A 13375-nucleotide genomic window follows, 5' to 3' on the forward strand; every position below is an offset into this window, starting at 1 on the left:
GATGATGGTGGTGGTGGTGCTGGTGGTGGTGATGGTGCTTCTGATGATGATGATGATGATGAAAGCGACTGAATAAATGCTCTTATGATCCAGATTAAAATGTGGTCTGTAGTCTTTTAATGAGAGGTGCGAGTTTTCCCGAAGGCATCTTCTGGCATTTAATTAATAAAAGCATATCAAAAACAGACGCCTTCAGATAAGGGCACTTGTACATACCTCTGTTGTGGCACCTCCCACATGTTTTCAAACACTAAGCTGATTCCTAGGGTTGAACTGGCACTGTGTGGCGTTTTAAAATATGTACACGCATTACAAAAGTGCAACATCATTAAAGAGCTGAGATCCAATAGGGATCCCAGGCAAATTATGAATGTGCTCCTTTTTGGGGGAAACAAGCTAACTGTAGTAAGAGTTTGACTGACTGATTGATTGTACGGTGTAGATGTGCTTCAGTTTGTGTGCGTCACTTCAGTTGGACGCAAGGTCGTGCGGGGATAATTTGATTAAAGACTTAGTGGAAGAGATGAAGAAACTGTCAGCGTTGGAGGGGGGAAGGGTGAGAACCGGAAAATACAACCTCAGGGCAATAGAAAATGAAAGGAACGGGTAAAATCGATGAACGAAACCCTGAAACAGCACTATGAACGTAACCCGAGATGACCAGAACATTTCCTCAAAAGAGGTTAAAAGGATTTCATCAAAGATAAGAAGCATCAAAAGGCACCAGTGATTTATATATTAGATCTAGTGTTCTTATTCGAAAATATCAGTATGCAAAATGCACCCAGGGCAAATGTGTTTAACAGGCCTCTTGAGCACACGGAGCAGAAAAATACTCTGGGATATTATTTGTTCACCCATTAATGCAAACTTGAGTGCTTTTTGGTTCATTTTCCCATCATTCACTGATATTTATCCATTAATTAATATTGTGGAAAATTATGTTCCTCAGCCAGGAACAGTCAACGAGGTTCTCTCCCTCTGGATTTGTTTTTGCACAGTCATCAAATCTAAATCCTGTGAGGTAACTTACATTCAAGCCAGTGCTGGAAAGGGCTACAGAGAGTCTGCTGGCCTGGATACAAATGGTAGCTGTGTGTTTACTGCTGTCACACTTGCCGCTGGGATCTGATCTCTCATATCACTTCAGCACACAGAGCTGGCCCGTGACAGACAGGACAAGCAGAAGCGGTTTTAAATGGATGTGCTGCAGTCTCAACGGTTGGGCCTCAAGCACACAGCAGAAGGACTGGGGAGTCTGGACTATGTGGTGTGGAATATAAAGGAGCCTTGTTGGTAGTCAAGTATTGGAGGAATGGTGCTCCTCGAATTCTCTAAAAAAAGGGGGAAAGAAAGCAAGTGATGTTTGTTTTGCAGTGCATCTGTCCAGACTTTTGGCCCCTGTTCTGTATGCGGTTAGTTGGCACCTCGTCCCGCAGGTATGTGCTCAGTAAAAGTCAAATAAAAATTTGCTTTATTGTCATTCTACCTATACTGTATTTGGAGACGTAATGTGGAATGAAATGTTGTGCCTCGCAGGACCACAGTGATAGATATTTAAACATAAATATAAACATATAAACAATATGTTTGCCTAACTTTACTAGTGAAGTGCACAAAAACCTCAAAATATTTATCCATCTGTTGTTCTATCTATCGATCTATCTATTCTCTACTATCTGTCTGTCTGTTCTAAATTTATTTATTTATTTATTTATTTATCTATCTGTCTAACTGTTGATCTATCTGCTATTGCTCTTTCTATCTATGGTTCTATCTAAAAAAAAAAGTTTAAACCCAAACCTTTTGCAATCCAACATTCAAAGGTTTCAAATTTTGCTTTTCTAGTTAAAGTTAGCTACATGAATTTATCTGAATTTCAATTCATTTGACTTCTCCTTCATTACATTCAATTTTCAATTGTAGCTCTGCATCATGTTTGCTGCTTTAATTCAAACAACTTAAAATGTGTTCTCGATTAAATACTGAATGGTGCACAACCCTGCTGTGGTGGTTACAGCCTGTATGTAATCTACAGAGAGAAGGGTCCCATTCTCTAAGCTCTAAATGAGTAACATTGAACAAACGAATCCATGCCACCCTGCTGCTCTTAAGGCAGTTTCACTCCCTGGCACCGCTGCATCAGGAATCAAGCTTACGTTACTCTTGTCTCATTTGTTGGTGCCATATGTCTGTTTGTTTATTAATTTTATGTGGGAATGATCATGGATAGCTCCTATTCTCTCAGTAAATAGCTACATCCCCTGATGTTTATCACTCAAGTGCCCTTTATAGCCAAACAGAAACAGATGGGCTCTGGGTGTGTTTTGCACTAATCCAAACTCAGCACTAACCTTTACATGCAAAACCACCCAATGGGTCCCAGATCAGTGTTTAAAGAAAGATGAGGACCCTCGAAGTGTTGTTTTGGGTTTTCACCAGGTTGTTCGGTATACTTATTTTCAGAAGTATACATTTTATATAAATATAAAATATATATTAAAGCGATCAAGCATATACTTGGATGTTTTTGGAAGGTTTTTGTGTCACTTACTTTTGTTTTCTGTATTAATCGTATTGATTGTAAAGTGTCCCTGTTATTTTTGTTTTATTTATATATTATAGATAGTATTTATTAATGTTTTAAGTAAGTTTTTATTTTATTTAAAATTTTTAAGTTTCCATATGAATTTTACGTTGGTTTACTAATTTTGTTGTGCTTTTAATATTTTTTTTATATATTTCTGTTTATTTTTATTTCCGTTGTATACTTCAAATTATTTTCTTCCGGTTAGTTAAGCTGTGGAAAGTGCCATATATATATATGGCTATATATATATACAGTCCCTAGCATAAGTGAACACAACATGTTAAATTTGACTAAAAAGAGGAATAAAAAGTCATCTTTTGGAAATTGATCGTAATGCTTTAATTTAAAAAATGAGGAAAAAAACAACCTTTAAGGAGGACACAAATTTTCTTTGTGAATGAATTATGTATCGTAAATAAATAAATTGGCATATAAGATCATCTCTAAATGCAAATCAAACCAAACTGAAATAACATCATGCCAATCTCTAGGTATAGTGAAGGGAATGTGATGATCTGGGGATATTTTAATTCCAAAGGCCAAGGGAACTTTATCAGGATGCATAGTATCCTGGATCCATGAAACAACTGGCCTTTAAAAATAAAAATCTGCCTGCCTGTACGAGTAAGGGTGAGGATTCGACAAAAAGGCTGTTAGATTGCTTTTATGACATTAAAGCATGGATGGCTCTAAATGTTTTACATTTTAATGAAAGTAAAACTGAAATTATAATTTTTAGACCTAGCAGTTCTACTAGCACCTCCAAATTGGACCTGGGACCCCTGACGCCCTACGTCAAGTCTATGGTAACGAACCTTGGTGTAAAGATGGATAGTGATCTTAACCTAGAGAAACAGATAAACATTGTTCTTAAAGCTAGTTTTTTTTTCAACTTAGGCTACTCACCAAATTGAAGCCATTTTTATCTTTCAAAGATTTGGAGAGGGTTATACATGCTTTTATCACCAACAGCCTAGATTAATGTAATGCTTTATATATAGTTAACAAGGCCTCTCTCTCTAGATTGCAAATAGTTCAGAATGCGGCCGCTCGACTCCTTACAGGAACCCATAAACGGGAGCACATTATGCCTGTTCTTGCCTCTCTTCATTGTCTACCAGTTTGTTTTAGAATACAGTTTAAGATTTTATTGCTTGTTTTTAAATCTCTTCATGGGCAAGCCCCAGCTTACATAGATGACCTACGTATGATGCATGCTCCTCTGAGGTCATTAAGGTCTGCTGACCAACTACTCTTAGCTGTTCCTAGAACAAGACTTAAAAATAGGGGAGATCGAGCATTTTCAGTCGTGGCCCCTAAGCTGTGGAATGATTTGCCTATGTGTGTCAGACTCAGGGTAGCTCCCAGCCTCGACACTTTTAAATCACGACTTAAAACTCACTTTTATTCATTGGCTTTTAAACCAGCCTGAGTTTCTGCTTTTTGTTTTGTTTTGTCTTGTCACATTTTTAGACATGCTGACCATTCGTAATTATGGTAGGACGTTGAGGTCGTCCAATCAACTTATGTTGGAAGTGCCCAGGTCAAAACTGAAACACTGGGGTGACCGCGCTTTTTCGGTTTCTGGACCTAAGCTCTGGCATAAGCTACCCAGTGAGATGCGTATCGTTACTGACCTGGGCCTTTTTAAATCAAGACTTAAAACGCATCTTTTTAAAGGCGTTTTGTACCTAGTAATGTGATGGCACATTTATATTGATTTTATTTTTTATTTATCTTTTTCTTATTTTTTTCTCATTCATTATTGTATCTTTGTTATTGGTGTGTTGTTGTTTTAAATTTGTTGTTTAATCTGTTGTGAAGCACTTTGGTACACCTATCGGTCGATGCAAGGTGCTATATAAATAAAATACATTTGCATACATTTACATTGACACTTGTTTAACTGTTTCTTGTGCTCTTGTCATGTGTTTATAATTTGTCTGAAATTATGTCAGTGTTCAGCACTTTGGCGAACCGCGGTTGTTTTAAATGTGCTTTAAAAATAAAATTGTATTGTATTGTATTGTATTGCCTCTATGGAAATTTAACATAGGGGTGTCCTGACTTATGCACCCTGTATTTTAAGGAAGAACATTTATTTATTTACGATTCACAAAGAAAATTGTTGTCCTTAAAGGTTGGATTTTTCCTCATTTTTTTAAATTAAGGCATTAAGATCAATTTCCAAAAGATGATTTTTTATTCCTCTTTTTAGTCAACTTTAGCATGGGTGTGTTCACTTATGCTATCCATATATCTATACATATATATATATATATATATATATATATATATATATATATATATATATATATATACATTTGTGCCTACGGCCGAATCACAGCCGTGCTGATATACACCGTTATCGCACTACTACTCGTGTGATATTGCTCATATATATATATATACTTCACTTCATAATCTTTCCCTCTGTTGTAAATCTTAATTCTAATTCACTTGGTTGTGTATATTCAAATTTGCAGTGTGAAGACACCTTACACCAGGTTTGACGTCAATGATGGGATGGTATCTTGTGCGCCATGTGACCACAATAATGATTTGAGTCTGTTTCTCACAGAAATAACCAAATAAGCCTTTTTATATCATTTTGATAGCCATCAATATCCATTCCTATTTATTTTAATTGGTTATGGAGAACACATGACAATCTGCAAATTTTTTGCTTTCTGTGTTCCTTGGAAGAAATAACATACGGGTTTGACAAATTCAGTAAATTCCATAATTTTTCATTGTGTGTGTGTGTGTGTGTGTGTGTGTGTAATATTTTGACAGCAAGTACAGGTTATTATTTAGTGTATGCACTCTACATAAAATCTCTTCACTCTTCAGCCCCTTGTAATCATTCGTTCTCAGCTTTAGTTCCCATCAGGTTTATCTCACCGCCACCGAATCGTCATCACAGTAAATCTGACACGCATGCTGTTCAAATCTAAGCTGAAGGTGTTGCAATCTGCTGCATTTCTCAGGCAGACAGCAAACAAACGAGCAACCAAAACTGATAATGACAGAACGAGCCAAACTGACTCCAGAAGTCTTTTAATACATCAAATCAAATATTTAATATTTTAATAAACAATATACCTGGTCCCTGCATTTCACCGTTACCCCGCACTGCAAAAAAGCCCATTCACACATGCCGTGTGCGAGTGTGTGTGTGCATGTGCACTCACGAGTGAAATACACACGTGGAAGAAACCTGTCAAGAATGCAGCCTTTCCGCTCCTCAGAGAGAGAGAGAGAGAGGGAGAGGGAGAGGGAGTGAGAGAAAGAAGGAGGGGTGGTGGGTGTGAGAGACACGGGGTAGACTGGAAGAGGGGTTATTTTTTCCTCCGCTTCTTTCAGCCTGAATGGGACTTCTCTGTGTCTGCGTGGCGGTAAGCTCTCGTCCGTTTGTTCACTCCTCCATCCTTTCATTGACTCACTGCATCATTGCACGTTTGTCCGTGGCATTAGCGCTGACACTTAACTAAGCGGCTGCACAGTCTTGAGATAACAGATCGTCCGCTCACCCTGCACTGGAAATATGTTGACTGCGGGCCATGACATTTTCAAATTCACATTCAGCTGATCTTGTTCGTGCTCGTCAGTGCTTCACATTTACTATTACTTCATATTGCTATTTAGTAGAGAGTGCTGTTTCTTCCTGATATCAGCTGTTTTGGACTGTGTAGGACAAGCTGACTCTCTCTAGAATGTAGCCCAGCGGTGATTACAGTTAGAGACGAAGGCCCACTGAAGTACATCGTATTACCCATTTATCCATTTTCATCACAATAGGAGTATTGCGTGAGATTGGAAAGCATTTGTTCTAGCTGCTTTTGTGTAAATGTTGCTTTAAAAATAAACCCAGGCGCCACTGGGGACGGAGTGAAGTGTCTTATGCTTGAGTGAGACAGAACTCAATAATTTACCAGTTTGGCCGGCCTTCAGGCAGCTGGGTGTGTGGCATGTTAGTGGTTAAGTCTTTGTTTCAGAAAAGAAATGGAGTTAATTTAGCTTATTTGGCCTAAAACTGATGTCTTTGTCTTTTTGTGAGAACAAAAGGAAGGAGTGAACATCTGTGTGTATGAGAGGATGTGCAGCTTCAGCACCCTTCTAACTAGGAACGTTAGTATTATTATTATTTTTTAATTTATTGTGATTCATTATACAGAGAAAAAAAGATGAGATTTAAAATTACACAATTAATGATGGCCCTGTAGCTGAATGTGAATTTTATTACAAATCATTTTCCTACCATCGGAGCATGGCAATATGAAAATGAATGAAGCAACATTTTGACTTCTAAGGGTACGAATGTTTAAAAAAATGGCAGCATCCAGGAATAGTAAAAATATGATGCACAATATGTCAATACCACATTGGTTATTAGCCAATATTTAGGGCCTAAGCACCGATGGTGAGAGGACCCCCTTGGAATTGCTCTGTTTATTATTATAGAGTTTTTATTTATTGGTATCTTCCGATATTGGATATTGAATCTTGTGTTTTTACATTTAAATAACCTTTGCCATCATCTAACACTCAATTAAATCTTTAATAACATCATTTAATGTAATCTTTAGCAGATCTCAAAATCAATATCTATTTTCATACATTTTAATGTTGTGATTCCTGAATTCACTTAATGCATTTAAAATTCGTTTTAGTGCCATATTTCTAGTGATTTTTTTTTAGATTTCATTATATTATTTTATTATTATTTAGATATTTTTAAATGATTTAATATCAGTTTTATCATTAAAAGGATTTGTATATCATTATCAGATATTATTTTATATTGTTTAGATATTTTTTATTTATATAATTTCATTGAATATCATTAGTGCATTATTTTATTGTATCTTTAAAATGTATTTACATGTCATTATTAGATATTATCTTGATATTTTTACATCTATTTAATATTAGCCTTTTATCGGTTATCGACCATAGCAATTATAATTATTTTCGGCTTATTGGTATCTGTCAGAACTTTAATATTGGTGCATCTCTTGTATTAAAAAAAAGCATACCACAGAATGAAACATACATACTGTTCAGGGCTACGTTTCCCAAAAGTATCGTAAGTTGATTGTAGAACAATTGCCACCAATGGTCTCTATGATCAACTTAAGCTTACAATGCTTTTGGTAAACACAGCCCTGGAATGGACAAAAACTAGAAGGTATAATTATCCAGACACAGCTTCTTGTTATTGACAAATGAGTTGCTACTGTAAACATATACTTGCAATGCTTGCTCCACCCCCAACTTTTTCTGATTGGTCCACTGTTTTGAAACAGAAATTGATTAGTTGTGCTGTGTGTCAAAAGTTGAAACAAGCATCTTAGTTTTTCTCAGCAAATATTAATATATGTGGTTAAATATTAATTTGAATTAATTTGCGTATCATGTTATTAATCTGATTTTAAATGCTATTGATTGTTATTATTGTTGTTCGTATGTCTGTCTGAGACTAGAAGTGGTGGGTAATAGTTTAATAACAGATGGGATTCGTACCAGCTGTGTTGTCGGAGAGAAGAGAAGCGTGAGGGAGAGACATGGATGGAAAGAATGATGAATTGACACATCTAGAAATGAAGTGACAGGTTCAGAGATCCAGAGGGAGAAAAAAAAATCCGTCAAAACCATCTTAGAAGGGGAGGGGGAAGGGTGTGAGAGTGAAGAAGAAGAGCGAGAGGTCATGTTTTAAATTAATAATATAAAGAAAAGCAGCTGGCTCCACTCAGGAATTTTCTCGTGTTTTTGTTTGAGAAAAAGAGAAAGTGAGTAGATTTATAAGCTGAAGAGGGCAGGGCGTTTAAGGTTAAAGAAGAATTCCAGCAGAATCGTCAGATTTACGGGGTGTGTGTATGTGTGTGTGCGCAGTGTGCACCCATGGGTCTCAGCTAGTGACAGAAGATTAACTGAGTCTGGTAGAGGCACTTCTGGTATCCTCAGTCTGAAGGTACAGGGCTGATGGGTAATTTAGAGCTGTGTTCTGCTGAAGCGTCACTCTTAATGCCTCCTCGCTCTCTTAGGAAAAGAAAAAGTTCTGTGACAGTACCCTGCTACAGCGATTGTGTCAAATGGTAATACCATGGTTTTATGGTACTGAATTATATACATATACACAGAGAGAGAAAGAGAGAGAGAGAGTATGTTTAAGGTGCTCCATACTACTAAAGTAAATCATGTAAATATACATAAAATATACATTTCAGCATTTCAACATTTTTCCCATTTTGTTATTTACAAAACGATTGTGAGTCATTGTAGCCCTTTTCAAGCAGACATTTAATAGCTATTCTTTTATAATTATATAATAAAGCATGTGTGTCCATTATTATATTAGTGTGTCTATCATATTCATTTATAGTATGTTTATTGTCAAAAAACGTCATTCAATTACCATAGTGCGAGTCCAAACAAAATATGATTTATTTAATTTTATTTACTCATTGTTCTTGTTCTGCTGTCAATTTACGCAGATTTACGTACAGCTGTAAATGTACATTACGTTTCATATAAAATTCACATTCACATTAAATTCTCAATGTCAATCTTGATAAATGTTTATTTATTTATTTAACAAAAAATGACAGAATGAGCTTGAGTCAGTGTAGCATTTTTCAAGCAGTCATGTACTTGCTATTCTTTTGTAAAGTCTGAGTGTGTCTGAGTATGACTGAGAAGTGAGTCAACAATCCCAAGCTGAGTGGGAGCTGTCCAAGTATCTCGAGACACTCAATTTCATTTACTCTAATGATGTGCGATGATGACTGTTTGCGGTCATTCTGCTGTGGCGTGCGACCTCAAATGGTGAGGGATTTAAGAAATTGTTAATTTGCTAATATGTTTCAGCGGGGATGACTGTGTCGGATTAATCTTGTTTGGTAGACAGCAAGTGTCGGCTTGTGGTGATCATGAAAGGGAGCTAAAGGCAGATTAGTGCAAGCGCACATCAAAGGCCGAGGGTGACTTCTTTCTGCACACGGCTGGAGATTATGGTATCTCTGTTGGGCACTGCCGTCATATTTGGTGCTAAACTGCTGGTTTATACTATATTACTGTATTTTATGCATATCTTGTGTGTGTGTGTTGCATGAGTATTAGAGCGTGAGTGCTAACTGTGTGTATATAAGTGTGCATGCGTGTACTGTGTATTTTGGTACAAGCCAAGGTCACATATATAACTGAAGAGCAAGCAGGAGGAAGTGTATGAATGGTTAAACAATAATCCAAGAGAAATGGAAGAAATGGAAATGTTCGGCTGTTATAAAGAACAACAATTTCCTAGAGTCTCTGATAGTTATATGTTCATATCAGGAGGTTTGCCCCTCAGGTGTTTTGCTCTGTGTTCACAGTGTCCTGCTCGTCGACTCTGTAGGAAAGCACTGGTGACAGCAAATACAGTGACAGAGGAAATCACTGAATTATAGATGACAGTGTGGATTAACCTACAGGTCAAAATTTGGCTGGTTAGCATTGCCTGGTTAGACCCTGCTGGCAGACGCTGTTAATACACTGTCTGGCTTCGAAGAGCTTTTTAGTAATATTACACAGTGTGTGTGTGTGTGTGTGTGTGTGTGTGTGTGTGTGTGTGTGTGTATATATATATATATATATATATATATATATATATATATACATACACTCACCTAAAGGATTATTAGGAACACCTGTTCAATTTCTCATTAATGCAATTATCTAATCAACCAATCACATGGCAGTTGCTTCAATGCATTTAGGGGTGTGGTCCTGGTCAAGACAATCTCCTGAACTCCAAACTGAATGTCTGAATGGGAAAGAAAGGTGATTTAAGCAATTTTGAGCGTGGCATGGTTGTTGGTGCCAGACGGGCCAGTCTGAGTATTTCACAATCTGTTCAGTTACTGGGATTTTCACGCACAACCATTTCTAGGGTTTACAAAGAATGGTGTGAAAAGGGAAAAACATCCAGTATGCGGCAGTCCTGTGGGCGAAAATGCCTTGTTGATGCTAGAAGTCAGAGGAGAATGGGCCGACTGATTCAAGCTGATAGAAGAGCAACTTTGACTGAAATAACCACTCGTTACAACCGAGGTATGCAGCAAAGCATTTGTGAAGCCACAACACGCACAACCTTGAGGCGGATGGGCTACAACAGCAGAAGACCCCACCGGGTACCACTCATCTCCACTACAAATAGGAAAAAGAGGCTACAATTTGCAAGAGCTCACCAAAATTGGACAGTTGAAGACTGGAAAAATGTTGCCTGGTCTGATGAGTCTCGATTTCTGTTGAGACATTCAGATGGTAGAGTCAGAATTTGGCGTAAACAGAATGAGAACATGGATCCATCATGCCTTGTTACCACTGTGCAGGCTGGTGGTGGTGCTGTAATGGTGTGGGGGATGTTTTCTTGGCACACTTTAGGCCCCTTAGTACCAATTGGGTATCGTTTATATGCAACGGCCTACCTGAGCATTGTTTCTGACCATGTCCATCCCTTTATGGCCACCATGTACCCATCCTCTGATGGCTACTTCCAGCAGGATAATGCACCATGTCACAAAGCTCGAATCATTTCAAATTGGTTTCTTGAACATGACAATGAGTTCACTGTACTAAAATGGCTCCCTCAGTCACCAGATCTCAACCCAATAGAGCATCTTTGGGATGTGGTGGAACGGCAGCTTCGTGCCCTGGATGTGCATCCCACAAATCTCCATCAACTGCAAGATGCTATCCTATCAATATGGGCCAACATTTCTAAAGAATGCTTTCAGCTCCTTGTTGAATCAATGCTACGCAGAATTGAGGCAGTTCTGAAGGTGAAAGGGGGTCAAACACAGTATTAGTATGGTGTTCCTAATAATCCTTTAGGTGAGTGTATATTTATAAGCAAGGATGCATTAAATTGCTCAAACGTGACAGTAAAGCCATTTATAATGTTGAAAAAGATTTTTATTTTAAATAAATGCTGTTCTTTTGGAAGTTCTATTCATGAAAGAATTCAGAAAAATGCACTGTTCTGCTGAAAATACGGCTTTGCAATCACAAGGATAAATTAAATTTTAAGATATATTACAATATATTCCACAGATTTAGTTCTTAATGACATAAAATAATAAGAGAAAAATATACAAAAAACAAATGAAATTTAAAGGGGTCATGAACTGCATTGCTTTATTGTTTTATAATGTTTCCTGGGGTGCACTTATAACTTTAGTATGATTTTTACATCAAATATAGTCATAATTTAGAAATAAAAGGAATTTTTCCTACCCTGATTTTAGCCCTCTGTTTGAAGTGTCGTGTCTGCTGTGAGACTTCAGTGTAAACACCCACTGCTGTGATTGGCTAACATCTTTGCATAAGAAATAGCTAAGTATTACATGTGGAACTCTCTTGAAAACTTTTAGCACGTTTTTACTATTACAGCTCTCAAGGTTAACTAATTGTGAAAAGTGTTGATTATAGCATTATATTTAGATCATGGCATGAAAGGTTGCAGTGATGAGCATTGTAGCCTATCACAGACATGTTGAGCACATGAATGCAGTGATCTCGTCATTGCAACTCGATTTCTGCACACTAACAAATGCTTTCATCATAACTAACAGTGCAAGCAATGTAAATAAGAAATTCGTTGATTATAACGGGAGTTTGGGCGAGAGTCCAGAACTCAGTCACTGATAAACTCAGACTGTTTGATTGACAGCTCCAGCGATTATAAAGGTTACGTTCTTTGATCGCTTTTTATATATAACTTAACCACAGTTTAAATAACAGATTATTTTCATCCTACTAAGAGAAACAATGTGAAGTTGACCGTTTAAGTCACTGGTTTGATTTACTGACACATAGACAAAGAACATCTGACTGTACACGAATCATTACATATCAGAAATCACTGGTCACAGATCAGGCATTAGAATTAACACAGTTACTTACTTGTTGTGGCAATACTGTTTAGCCTATCGTAAAAGTCTGTTTGCAAAGCCTGCGTCGAAATTGCGACTGATTCACCAAAGAATCCACAATGAAATGTACCGAACAAACAAATAATGCTCAACTGAGACATTCACATTATTGAAAATAAATAACCACATTCCTAGCATTAGGATCTTTTGGAATGATCCACTGATTGCTCTTGACTCCTCATCATCTCACTAACACATCAGTGGGCGGGGCCAAATTTGCAATGATGAAGTAGGCGTTGATTTTCTTCTGCGGCCTTTCACCTATCCTTTACAGACACATTCCACTAAAGCTGCACGATAATGGTTAAACTGAAATTATATAATAATAATAATTAATAACGATTATTCTCATTTGAGGTATTAGGGAGAAAGAGAAGAGACTTATATAAATCGGTTGCAAATGAGACAAACTACAGATACAGATCGCTCAGCAAATTCATGCTGCAAAGAACGATAGCCTACTTGTTGATAGACACTGAAAACTGTCAGTGGCTATCGTTTTAACTGATTCACATCATAAAAACTGCTAAAATCTTAAACTTCAAAATACTTCAAAACAAACAGTGGGTAACACTTTAAAATACGGTCCCTTTGTTAATGAATAACTACACAGGAACAAATGAGTAACACAATATTAACAATGTAGTAACTACTATTAACTAACAAGAAATTCTGATTAACGAATTAGTAAGTAATAGCACACAGATGAAAGTGGTAGTTCACTATTAACTAATCAATAACTACTATTTTTTAATGCTTCCCAGAGAACTACAGTAAGAATCATTGTAACTAACTAGTAATGACTCAAGTG

At 37.0% G+C, this 13375-nt stretch overlaps 1 protein-coding gene across 10 annotated transcripts in view; it reads left to right on the forward strand.

The window, feature by feature from the left end:
* iqsec2a (IQ motif and Sec7 domain ArfGEF 2a) overlaps window positions 1–13375 on the forward strand; it is a 113067-nt gene that overhangs the window by 25918 nt on the left and 73774 nt on the right. The window contains exon 1 of one of the 10 annotated variants that reach the window (XM_077223998.1): window positions 1035–1439. The exons of the other annotated variants lie outside the window; for them this stretch is intronic. Coding sequence (XP_077080113.1) covers window positions 1363–1439 — 77 coding nt within the window. The 5' untranslated portion in view covers window positions 1035–1362. Of the gene's footprint in view, window positions 1–1034; window positions 1440–13375 lie in introns of those variants that run through there. 10 annotated transcript variants of the gene reach the window in all.

Source organism: Siphateles boraxobius, unplaced genomic scaffold (genome assembly GCF_051911475.1).
Source record: "Siphateles boraxobius isolate OS27281-9 unplaced genomic scaffold, OSU_SipBor_1 9, whole genome shotgun sequence".
NCBI lineage: Eukaryota > Metazoa > Chordata > Actinopteri > Cypriniformes > Leuciscidae > Siphateles > Siphateles boraxobius.